A 12,984-nucleotide genomic window follows, 5' to 3' on the forward strand; every position below is an offset into this window, starting at 1 on the left:
GAGGCGGGAGCTGGGTGCCGGGCGCCGGTGCGCGCCGCGCCCGCTCCTGCCGGGTGCGAGTCCGGGCCGGGTTTTGCGCCGTGTCCCCGGGCTTGTCTCACGGCCTCCAGCCGCCGCCGCTGCCGTGTTTACTGAGCTCGCGCGTCCTGATATCACTCCGCTGGCATGGAGGAGGAGGAGGAGGTGGAGGAGCGAGAGGAGGAGGCGGCGGCGGCGGCGGCGGCGGCGGCGGCGGCGAGCAGTTGATCATTGTGATGGTGGCAGGAGCAGCGGCGGCAGCGGCAGCCCAGCCGAGCGTTAGGGGCTGCTCTCCGCGCGGCGTTTTGCAAAGGACTTCACCGATCTACTTTTGCAGTCGCCTCGGACTGTCCATGTGTTTACTTCCCCCAGCCCGAGGATTCGATATCTAGGTTCCTGTGAAATGCAACTGAGCAGCCAAAGTACTTTGAGAACACGGGGCGGCATAAACACCAAAACTTTTTTGTGGAAGGAAAATGCAATAAGCAAGCTTGCCGTTTTCCGATGCGGTGTGGAGTGAGTGTGTGTCGCGCGTGTCCGCACTGGAGGCATATGCTTGTGTGTGTACATGGGTTGTGTTTTTCGGTACGTAGGGAGAAAATGCTTGCCAACCACCGGAAATCTCTTGGAATTTATTAGAAAATAATGGATTATGAAAAGAAGGCAGGCGAAGAGCGGATCTTCCCTTGAGTTGCAACCCGATTTGCTGCTGGCTCAGTTTGTTGTGATTCTTTTTGTTGATAGGTGTCTGATGGTATTCTGATAACACCCCCCCTTTTTTCCCCTCGAGCTTTACAGTTTAAAAAAAGGAAACAAAAAAACCACCCCAAAAATCTCTCCCCCCCCCCTTTTTTTTTCGCCCGGTCGGGATCGCTGTTTCCATCCATGTGCTTGCGTCTCCCCCGCGTTCCACTTAAACTATTTTAATCCTTGGACCCAAGGAGGAGGCTGATAGGGGGTGGATAAAAAAAGTTCTTCCAAAATAGTGTGCCCGGGGAGCAGGATGGGGGATTTCGCAGCCCCCGCTGCTGCCGCGAATGGCAGTAGTATTTGCATCAACAGTAGCCTGAACAGCAGCCTCGGCGGGGCCGGGATCGGTGTGAATAATACTCCCAATAGTACTCCCACTGCTCCGTGTAGCAGTCACCCCGCTGCCGGCTGCGGCAGCGGCGGCTCCGGGGGCCCGGGCGGCGGATCGGCGGCCGTCCCCAAGCACAGCACGGTGGTGGAGCGGCTCCGCCAGCGCATCGAGGGCTGCCGGCGCCACCACGTCAACTGCGAGAACAGGTACCAGCAGGCTCAGGTGGAGCAGCTGGAGCTGGAGCGCCGGGACACCGTGAACCTCTACCAGCGGACCTTGGAGCAGAGGGCCAAGAAATCGGGCGCCGGCGCCGGCAAGCAACAGCACCAGAGCAAACCCCAGCAAGATGCGGAGGCTGCCTCGGCGGAGCAGAGGAACCACACGCTGATCATGGTGAGGGCGCGCTGGCAGCGGGCACGGGGCGCGCGCATGAAGGGGGGGGTGCGCGTGGAGCTTCTTAACAAGGGGGCGCGGGGATCTGATTTGCACGGCGGGCGAGGTGGGCAGAAGCCGAAGGGTTAACGTCAACTTTTTTGAGGTAAAAGCTGCCGTCGCCGCTACCTGTTAATCTGTCAGTGTTGTCAGATTTGGGGAAGAGGGGGCGAGAAGGGGGGGAAGCCAGTCACGACTGCAAGGGGCGGAGGGAGCCTAGAGGAGCGTCGGAGTAAGGCACTGGAAAAGTTTTACCCCCTTCTCCCTTTCTTAGATACCGATTTGAAAGAGTGTACCGAGTTGAAACCTCGCTCCTCCTCCTCACCGCTCCCTACCCCATCCCTCACCTCGCCGCCTGGGCTCCTCAGACCCGTCCCCCTTTGCCCACCCCGCTCGGCACATCCGCCGGGTGTAGGGAGGAATTGATGCTGTCGCAGATTCTGGGCTCTCGAACCCCGCGGGGAGGAGGAGGAGGGACGGAGATGCTCTCGCCTCCTCTCCCCGGCTCACCCCCTTTGGGCTGAGAAAGTCTAAGAGTTTTGTGAATGAACTTTGAAGTGGGTGAGAAACGAGTGAGGGTGGCGGCGTGCGCGCGCGTCGGTGAGGGCGCGCGCGGATGCGGGGCGCGGGTGCGCTCCCTCGCGGTTCGAGACCCCCAGCCGGCCCGGCAGGTGGAGCGGCCCCGAGGGTCGAGGCAGGAGCGGCTCGCCCGGGCGGGAGGGGAGAGAGACTCCCTGGACTAGCGCCGAGAGTCCCCGCCACGCAACTTCGCTTTGGATTCTTTCCCCTCCTCCTCTTAAACTTGCTTGCACGGAGCTTTCTCCGCCTCTGTCTCCCGCCCCGTTCCCCACCAACTTTCCGGGCCTGCCTGATAAGCCTGGAGGAGTGGAAGGTAGCGGGGAGGTGAAAGAGGCTTAAATGGCTGGGTGGGTGGGTTCGAGGTAGGAGGAGCAGCCAATGGCTTAACTTCTCCGGAGGAAGGGGCAGTTCCCACCCCCTAACCCTGAGGGTAGAATCCTTTCTCCTATCTCCACTCTCCGGTTCTTTTGCTTTCCTTTCGGGGTGGGGGGGCGAGCCGGAAGTTTGGGAAAGGTGTCTGCAGCCCCCTCCCCCGCCGCGCCGCCCTGGTTTGGGTTGCGCGCGTGTGCGGGGTGGGGCGGGCGGTGGGAAACCGGGAGCGCAGCGGGGCCGCGCGCCTTCGCCTGTTTAACCCGCAAATCGCACCTCGATCGGCGGCGCGGGAGGCCCTGTCGGTGTGCGGCGCATGAATAGCGCATGTCCCCCGTCCGGGCGTCGTAGGCGCCCGGGGTGGTGCGGGTGCTGGCGCGGGCTTTCGCCGGGCTTTCCGTGACAAAGAGCCGTCTTGGGGGAGGGGAAGAGGAGAGGCCACTGCTCTCACTCCCCACCTCCCCCACCCCGCACGTGAAGAGGAACAATTTGTTTATCTTGGGCTTCAAGAATCCTTCCCTCCTCCGGGTTCTCCGAGGCCGCCCAGCCCCTCCTCCCTCCCCTCCCTCCTCGGCGCGATCCTGCCCAGTCCCGCCGGCAGCACCTTCCCTCCTCCTTTTCCTTGGCCGCTCCCCCCCCCCCCCCCCTTTTCCTCCTCCCACCTTCCCCGAGCCCGCCTTCCCCCTCCCTTCTGGAACGCGGCCGTGGGGGAGGGAGCGGGAGGCGCTTTGTCCGCTTGGCGGCGGGGCTCGGCTCGGGAGGCCGCCCGGCTGGGAGGGGCGCTGCGCCCCGCGGCCCTGCCCCTCCCCTGGGGACTCGCGCTCCCCCCGCGCCCGTGCGCGTAGAGGCGGACACGGTGGGGAGGAAGAACGACGGTCACGGAGTCGGGGAGGGAGGTTCTCGCTTTACAAACAGGAAGCCGAAAACCACTGACACCCTGGCTTTTCTGATTGTACCCGGAGGCGGGGCGGACCTGCATTTCGACTGTATCTCGCGTGCCCTGGTGGTACCCATTTCTCTCCGGGTCCGCGCCGTCTCCCACTCCCCGCCCCCTTTAGCGCCCTTCCACGGACGAGGAGACTCACTTTTGTACCTAAGACTCAAGTAGCATTTGAAAGGCACTGAGAATGTCATCCTTGCCTGCTACACGCCCTCTTTTCCTGTTTTTTTTCTAAGCCCCACGCGCTCGGATTGCGTAGGAATGGGCTTCTTTGGGGAGGCTCCAAAATTTTAGTCCACCGCCTCTCTGCCGACCTTTCGGGACTGGAGGGTTGGAGGACTACCGCGCCAGCTGGGCAACGCGGGAACAAAAGCCGGTGCCGGGTCGCTTTTGATCGCAGGCGAGAGCAGTAGAGTTTGCAGCCAGAAAGTTTTAGCGTTTGGGTTGTGTTCCCTCTTGGGGGCTATATGGGCCCTGGGAGGGGTAGAGAAGGGGGACCCCTGGTGCGCGCGCCTGGGTTGTGATACACCCGCAGGTGGGAGGCTGCACAGGGTTCTGAAGGACATAGCAAGCCCAAGCCAGAGCTTGCTTTTGAAAATGAAAACATAGAGCTTACTTGAATAGAGGAGTCGTAAGCTGTAAATTTCATGGCGAATCCCAGTTCAGCAAGTTAACAGCTAAACTTGAAAAATGATTGCCTGAAAATAACATTCTTCTGTCAATTTTATGACAATAATTTAGCCTATTGATGAAACTGATGTACAGGAGTATATTTTAGCTTCAAGTGTATTTCATACATGCATCTCCCATTGATATGTGGCACAAGTTTGTGTGATGAGTGTAATGAAAATCAACAGCCTTCAATCTTAAGCCGAGTTGCATGTGAATTCTATGTATCACATAAAGGGGAAAAGTTAACATCCTCCCCTACAAGTTATTTTTGCTTTAAAGATAATTAGTTCAAAATTTTACATAGATCTCTGAAATGAAGGAGTGTTTCAACTTGGCCTGTTTATGAGGTAACAATCTTGAGAACAGGTTGCAAAGAAAACGTTGATCTTGAATTAGCAGCTGGATTTTAGTTGGGCTCTGGGAGAGGGGGCACAGAGCAATTATATTTAGTTCTCAGGTTGAGCTCTCTATTTGGAAGGCCTTAAAGAAAAGCAGCAATCAACCAGAATCAGATAATAATAATGGTGATGATAAAAATAAAGATGAATAGGATTTTTTTCTGTTTTATTGCTATTTACCTTCTTAGGGCCAATATGTCTAAAGTACTAAATATTGATTAGTTCTCTTTCTGCTTGATTTGGGTTCAGAAGGCAGTCTAATCAAGGCTTACCTCTTTTGATTTGTTTTCTTATCTTTCACATTTATAAGCATGAGCATGAAAAACAAGCAAGCAAACCAGAAGCAGAGTGGGAAAGGAGACATAGAAATCTTCCTTGGCTCCAGCCTCCTGGAAAGGGCTTAGGTTTTTGTATGGGTCTGTAATAGCCCCTTTGGGCTTTCCAGGTGGCCTAGTGGTATAGAATCCACCTGCAAGAGAGGCAGGAGATGTGGGTTTGATCCCTGGGTCGGGAAGATCCCCTGGAGAAGAAAATGGCAACCCACTCCAGTATTCTTGCCTGGGAAATCCCATGGACAGAGGAGCCTGGCAGGCTACAGTCCATGGGGTTGCAAAGAGTGGGACATGACTGAGCACACACATTATAGCCTGTTTAGAGAGTAGATGGCCCAGGCCTAGGTTTGAAGCTGCATTCCCTCAGGTGAAAGATAGTTTCTAGAGGTGTAGTTAAGTGACTTTCTCTACACACACTCTTATTTATTCAGAAGGGTCCTCCCCCACACTCCCACCCCTAAGAGTTGCTGGTAAGAAAAATGCAGTTGAAAAGATGGCTTTTCCTGAAGTAGTTTTGTTTGTTGTAGCAGAATGAGATATTGTTCATTTTCTGTACTTGAAACTGAAGCCCTGGATAAAATTTTAAGATAAATTCCAGTTGACAAGTTCGTTCTCATTCAGGCATACCAAATGTTGCATGAGGATGTACCCTTCAGAATCTCAAATGGCAGTAGTTTACTTGACCTGGATAAATTCTGTTTTCATGACCTTTCTACTTATCAGCACTATCATAACTTTCACAGTGTGCTTAATTTATACACAGCTTAGAGACTGCGTAAATCTATGTGATTCCTGCTCTTAAGAGTTTATCACATTGTTTATTTGATAATAAGCAGATTAAATGCTGAGTTTTAGAGAAAACTACAGTCTATCCAAAGTGTTTGGATTTCCAGTCTTTTCTTTGGACAAGACCCTGATGCTGGGAAAGATTGAAGGCAGGGGGAGAAGGGGACAGCAGAGGATGAGATGGTTGGATGGCATCGATGGGCATGAGTTTGAGCAAGCTCTGGGAGTTGGTGATGGACAGAGGTGGCTGTTGTGCTGCAGTCCATGGGGTCGCAAAGAGTCAGACAGGACTGAGCCACTGAACTGATCCGAAGTGTTCTTTGTCATCACCTCCTGGAAAAGAAACAGGAAATATCAATATACTAGTCCAGGGCTAAACCTAAATGAGGCTGGTTTGCCTTTGCTTATCCTGTTGAAGGTAAATTACTGGCTTTGTAGTCAAGTTTTTTTGCAAGCCTGTTATGTCAAACCATTTCTTAATCTTTCTTATGAACTTTTTCTCTGGCTTATCTTGTTCTACTGCTCTCCTGGGTGATAGGATTTGACAGGTCTCTTGAAAAACTTTCCATAGCCCACACAGGGTGTGCCTTAAGTTTGTGAAACACTTTTTGAAATTTCATTTCCCTTCACAAATGTTTGTCTTTTAATTCTCAAGAAGCATTAAAAAAAGAAGATGAAGAAGCACCAATACATACTTAATTGTGTTACATATGTTCTTTAGTTGTGGTACATTTTGTTCAGTACTGGGTAGCCAGTGATCAGAAAAGTAAAAGCATAGTTAATCATTTGTCATAATCTAAAATACTCTTCAGGCTGAGTTTCTTATCAGGGAAAGCTGAGTTTCCAGGGCGATAGCGTGTTTGATGCTTTCTATCCTGCCTCATTAGAGTCTTTGGAGGCTTTCTGCCACCTGATTCGAAGAAAATAAACAGTCCATGGATATGGTGTACTGACATTTCTGAAAGAAGCACGAGAATTTTAAACAGTAAAATGGAGTTGTACAGAGGTGTTTTCTACATATCTCACTGAGACTGATAGCTAACTGTTGTGAAAAAGGTTCCCTGATGGGGTTTTTCCATTTGGTTGAGATATGAATGCAGGAGTCTTTCCCGCTCTCTCATTAGTGCTGCTACTGGAGAAGGAATCTAGTATAATAAACCATTCTGTACACTACACAGTAATTTTTGAAGACATCTCTAGTACTTATGTTTTATTTAATGTCATGGAGTTTTACTTGTGATCACTGCTCCATGTGTATTAATTAACACTTCTGTGCTACATTCCTGAGCTTAAGATGGCTAAATTTTGTCATCTCTTTCCACATTACCCATCATAGAGAACTGTGACATCAATCAGACATCAAAATCTTATAAAAAGGAATGTATTTAAAACTCAGTCCCAAGATTTTCATAATATTTGCCTTTTAATTCTCCCAAATAGCTTTGCATTTTCAGAAGTTGATTACTGAGTTTCCAGATCCTGCTGTTTGCTTTGTTTTTCTTTTCTCCGCCTGCTGCCAACCTTTTGGTCTTTTCACTGAGCTTTTGCACTTTTACCAAAGAATGGGAAGAAGCAATAAGAAGACAATTTTGGTGCGTCCTCCTCTTATAAGTAATGAATTGGATAAGATACCAATTATTTTGGGTTAATTATGGGTTTAATTTAGTATGCCATTTATTCTTCATTAGCACAAATCACAGAGAATAGACTAAATTTTTAGATGTCATTCATTCATTCTACGATACTGGTACACAGTTCATAGTGCTTCATAGAAGTGAAAATGCTAAGTCACACCCTTGCATCCAAGACTTTGACAATGTAGGATTTTTTTGGGTAGATTTTCAGTATTGTTTAAGCTAGGTTTAAGGGAATAACAGGTATTTGTTATTTAGTCAACATTAGCCTTGATGCCACTTCACAACAGTTTCAGGCTGTTATTCCCCTTTTGCATGACATGTTAAGTGAAGTAATATGCTTAGTTGGCTGTTGTTTCAAACTAATTTGACACTACAAAAAAAGCTGATTTACAGATGACCATGCTGGAGTTACTGGATCCCCCAAATTAAATTTTCATTAAAAAATACAGCATGCTTTTCAGACAAACACATTCCAAAAATGCATTGATTCATGCTTGTGAGATGGAAATGGAGCTTTTGGAAAATTAGTTGTCACCAAAAACTAATTAATTTTCCTAAACTTAGAAAAACAAAAAAATTTTTTTGTTGTTTAGCAAAACTTAAAGAACTGAAGGAATGATACTGGATAAATTACTCAGAAGATGGAGTTGAGGGCCTGCCATATAATGAATACTTAAAGATCATAGTGTTCCATTCCATGGATCAGAGAAGATGAATGCTTTTTTTTTTTTTTTTTAAGTATACCTGGCTATTCCATCTGTGAAACAGTTGAGGGGCTTTTTAGCTATGGATAAACAGCTCCATTTAGGAAAGACGCACAGTGTTCCTTTAGGGCCACCACACATATGTGCATAGAAAAAACCATTACTACTGTGGTTCAGGTTTTTTTTTAAGGGCAAGCTGTGCCTACTATTCTTGGGGGGAATTTAATAAAAATCTCAGAAGACCTGTAGTACTTCCTCTGACATAAGGAAAGTGATTTCTTAAGAATAATTTAGACACCTCTCTTTAATTATATTGGAACTTCCATTGGTTAGAATGACTTTTATGCTGAAGTTGTTAGTCACAAAGTAGTGTCTGACTTTTTGCCACCCCATAGACTGCAGCACACCAGGCTCCTCCGTCCTCTACTAACTGCTGTTGCTGCTGAGTCGCTTCAGTCGTGTCCGACTCTGTGCGGCCCATGGACAGCAGCCCACCAGGCTCCCCCGTCCCTGGGATTCTCCAGGCAAGAACACTGGAGTGGGTTGCCATTTCCTTCTCCAATGCATGCATGCATGCTAAGTCACTTCAGTCACGTCCAACTCTGTGACCCCATGGACAGCTGCCCACCAGTCTCCTCTGTCTGCTGGATTCTCCAGGCAAGAATACTGGAGTGGGTTGCTATTTCCTTCTCCCCTCTACTAACTATCTCCCAGGTACTGTTCGTGTCCATTGAGTCAGTGATGCTCTCTAACCATTTTATTCTCTGCTGCCTCTTTCTCCTTTTGCCTTCAATTTTTTCCAGAATCAGGGTCTTTTCCAATGAATTGGCTCTCTGCATCAGATGCTGAAGTAGAATCCTTTAAAGTTAGAATAACTAACACTCATCTTCCTTGAGCAATGGCTTAACAACCACAGAAAGCTTGAATGAAATATTTAAACTAACAACCTCCAGAATGTCTTAACTCCTTACCAACTGAGCTATGAGGGAAGCCCTCAGAATGTCTTAACTCCTTAAGTGCCCATTCTATTGGGTAGAATCTGGTTCTGTAATGTTTCATGTTACGGACTCTCCAATCCTCAACACAGTCACTTGTGCTTGTGCATGTAAAGACATTAGAACCATTACCATATCTCTTTCACAGTATCTCTCTCCACCTCCAGAAGACACATGTCAGGACAGAGGCCTCTTTCCCTTCGAAAGAAAAGGCTGAAATGCTAAGTCTATTTGTGCAGATTCAACCTGGGTTGTAACTGTGACTCAGAAGGATGGCAGAGCTCTAAAGACAAGCTCTGCTAGTGCCCTTCCTTCTCACAGTCGTGGGTTATTTCTCTTTCTTTGATTGTTTGTTAGATGCAGAAAGTTGAGAGTGAATCTAAAGGGACTGGTTCCCAGTAAAAGGCTTTACGAAACTCTAGTGGTAAGAGAGAGAGGCAAGAGGTGGTTGAGGATTTTGGAGACATCTCCTGGAATGGATGGCAAGAGAGGTTTTGCCCATCTGGGGTAAACAGTATCTTGGTGCCTTGGGAGTTTATGGCAATAACATAGGATTTTAGTAGTCTATGCTGAACCTGCAGAGATTACTGAAACTCAAATATATATTTTTCTGGACTAATGTCAAAATCATTTGTATCTGAAAAAAAGTTTTTTTCCTAAAATATTTCCCTGCTCCTTTAAATGACTACCTCTGCCATTTAAGTGGATTCACCACAGGATTCCTTGAAATCAGAGACTCTCTGTTAGTGGAGGTTTTGCCCCCAACCTGAACATTTGGTAGTGTTGGGAGACATTTTCAGTTGTCACAGTTGGAGGGGTGTCTAAACTGCTGTCTAGAGGGTGGAAGCCAGAGATGCTGTTAAACCTCCTACAACCACAACAAAGAAACACCCTGTCCAAAGGATCAGTGTTGCTGCTGCTGAGAAACCATGCCTTAAACAAGGAGCTCCCCTGGAATGTTGAAAATACAGTGTGGCTTTCTTTACAGCTTTTCAAAAGCACTCTGACTACTTACAGGGTGGAGAGGGGTGTTGCCGTGAGGTAGACAGCCAGTCCCTGGGAAGAAGGTAACCTTGACCCGGTCATCATGGCTTCCTCCACTGGCTTCTTTACAGCCAAGATTTCTTAAGTAGAACAAACACTAAAAATCATTGGCCTGTGCCTGGCTGGCTCCTATCTGGATGTTGTCCCAACTCCCTCCCACAGTGGTGTTTGGCTCAAGTGAATTAATATATATAAGACTCCCAAAGATTTTATGGTGCTATGCAAATGCTGGGCTTGTTTTTATGAATTACTTTCCTGTCACTTTTTGCCTCCTGCCTAAGTGCAGACTTAGAGTGATCTGAGGCTTATTTCACTCATGTGGAACGTGGGGTCTCATGGCAAGGTCCTGAAAAACTGCTACCTATTGGATACTATTTCTAGGTGTGGGGGATTCAGTAATGAACCAAGTCCTTACTGTCATTAGACTCAGAGCAGAGCATCATTCATGTTTCAGATGAGCTGGGTAAAACGGTCTTTGTGGTTTGATGAGAACATGTTCATGGAAATCATTCACAAGCTAACAGGGATTCCCAGGTGGCTCAGAGGTAAAGAATCTGCCTGCCACTGCAGGGGACACAGGAGATGTGGGTTCCATCCCTGGGTCGGGAAGGTCCCCTGGAGGAGGACATGCCAACCCACTCCAGTATTCTTGGGCTTCCTTGGTGACGCAGACAGTAAAGAATCCACTTGCAATGCAGGAGACCTGGGTTCGATCCCTGGGTTGGGAAGATCCTCTGGAGAAGGCAATGGCAGCCCACTCCGATATTCTTGCCTGGAGAATTCCATGGACAGAGGAGCCTGGCGGGCTACAGAATGTGGGGTTGCAAAGAGTCAGGCATGACTGAGCAACTGAGCATGCACACACCATAAGCGAACGTTTAGGGAAATCCTAAGGATACTAACTGCTTTGTATCTTCTGGCAAGCTTTCTATAGTTTCTGGCATTGCTTTCTGTAGCAACATTTATTTCACTGTTTTTCAAATCAAATCACTTTGTGGAGGGGAGAGGATTAGTTGGTATGGTGGAGAATAAGATTAAAGGGTGGTTGTTAAAAACAAGGCTTTAAAAACAAGAAAGATCAATCCGTGGTGTTGCAAAGAGTCAGACACGACTGAATGAGTAAGCACACACACTCATCGGCACCATAATCACGGCTTGATGTCAAGCTTTTAGAAGAAATTAGAGAGAGAGAGGGAGCATTTGGAAAGGAACAAGCAGGAAGGCATAGGGACTTGAAACCATGTCACATGAAGAGCAGTTGAAGACCTGGAGGTGTCTAGTCTGATTTGGGAGATGATATGATTGCTTTCTTAAAATATTTGAAGGGCTGTTATGTAAAGAAAGGATTAGATGCGCTCTTTGAGGCCTCCAAGGGATAAAGTTAGGATCAGTGGTTGGCGGTTATTCGGAGCAAAGTTTGGTTTAATGTATTAAAAAAACAATTATATGAAAATAGAAACTGTTCACAGATGAAATGGGCTGTGTCGGTGAGCCAGAATGTTCCAGCAGAAGTTGTTCAATTAGCTGAAATGTTGGAGATGACAACATCCTTCTTTTTTTAATGATAAAACTTTTATTAAACAATATGAAAATAAAATGCCAGTTATAAGAGGATAGGGCCTTTGTCTCTTTCTTCCTCTTCATATCCTCATGATAGAGAAAGAACTCCCTGGGAATTCCCTGGTGGTTCAGTGGTTAAAACTCTATACTTTCACTGCCAAGGGTCTGGGTTTGATCCCAGGTCAGGGAATTAAGATCCCACAAGTCACTTGCTGCAGCAAGAAAAAAAAAAGACCTACCTCTGTGTGTGTGTGTGTTCAGTTCCTCAGTTGTGTCTGACTTTGTGACCCCGTGGACTATAGCCCTCCAGGCTCCTCTGTCCATGGGATTCTCCAGGCAAGAATACTGGAGTAGGTTACCATTTCCTCCTCCAAGGGATCTTCCTGACCCAGGGATTGAACCCGTATCTCCAGAATCTCCAATCTCCTGTATTGGCAGGTGGATTCTTTGTCACTGTGGCACCTGGGAAGCCCCCACATTCCAGAATAAAATATCACAAAATTGATTGAATGACCCTATACTTTGACTGGTAGTTTCTCGTTTTCTGCCGAGTAAGCCTTACTTAATTGCAATGGACATCCTTATCCATTTATCCTTGTACATATGTGAGATTTCTGTAGCACAAATTTGGACTTTTTTCCATATATGTAATATGTATAAACAGAAGAAGTCTGTTCCTTCTGAAGAAGCCAGATCTCTTAATCTAATATTGTTTAACATAGATCCTGGATCTTATTTATTACAATCCATTTTAGGGAGAGTGATAATTGTGTCTCCTGAAAAATACGGCTTTAAAAAAAAAGTATCAACTCTGGCGGTTGGTGTGTGCCACTGCAACACTCTACGTCAACACTGTTAATTTTTAAAGGCTGTGTGTTTGGCCATACATCTTACAGAAATGACTTTCTTTCTTTTTATCTGGTCCCAGTGACGAAGTGAGTAGGAGTCTAGTTGACCAGCGCTGGTTCAGGCTGTGAACACGGGGAATTCACTGTCTTGAACAACTTTTGTAGTTCTCTATACCTTTCTTGAGTTTGGTGTCCCCCAGGCCTGCATGGCTTTATGTGCAAAATATCTTTCTGTTGGTGACACGGTACCTGGGGTGGCCGTGCGTGCAGGTTTGAGTGGTCGTAAAAATCACAGGTCTGTGAGTTGCCACTTCCTCCAGGTTCAATTACCCTGACTAATCCAGTCATCTGTGTAACATGGTAATACCAACCTGCTGACCTGGCCAACTGAAGAAAATGCATCAAAATGGACTTGCCTCGACAGTTGCCTTACAGTGTTTGTTTAGACAGAAATCCTATCAGTTTTCAGCATGCTGGTGAAGTGGTCTCAAGACTGCCCTTCTTTGTCATTTTGATTTACCTTTGGCATGGCAGCTGCCCTCCAGTAAGATTCTCAGAAGTATGGTCTGTGTTTTCACAAGAGCCGGAG

At 47.6% G+C, this 12,984-nt stretch overlaps 1 protein-coding gene across 2 annotated transcripts in view; it reads left to right on the forward strand.

Moving 5' to 3' along the window:
• Positions 1-219: 219 nt before the first annotated feature.
• MAML3 (mastermind like transcriptional coactivator 3) overlaps positions 220-12,984 on the forward strand; it is a 445,487-nt gene continuing 432,722 nt past the window's right edge. For both annotated transcript variants that reach the window (XM_070474834.1, XM_070474835.1), the window contains exon 1: positions 220-1,492. In XM_070474834.1, the coding sequence (XP_070330935.1) occupies positions 1,022-1,492 (471 nt within the window). In that variant the 5' untranslated portion in view covers positions 220-1,021. The remainder of the gene's footprint in view (positions 1,493-12,984) is intronic.

Source organism: Odocoileus virginianus, chromosome 12, assembly GCF_023699985.2.
Source record: "Odocoileus virginianus isolate 20LAN1187 ecotype Illinois chromosome 12, Ovbor_1.2, whole genome shotgun sequence".
Lineage (NCBI taxonomy): Eukaryota > Metazoa > Chordata > Mammalia > Artiodactyla > Cervidae > Odocoileus > Odocoileus virginianus.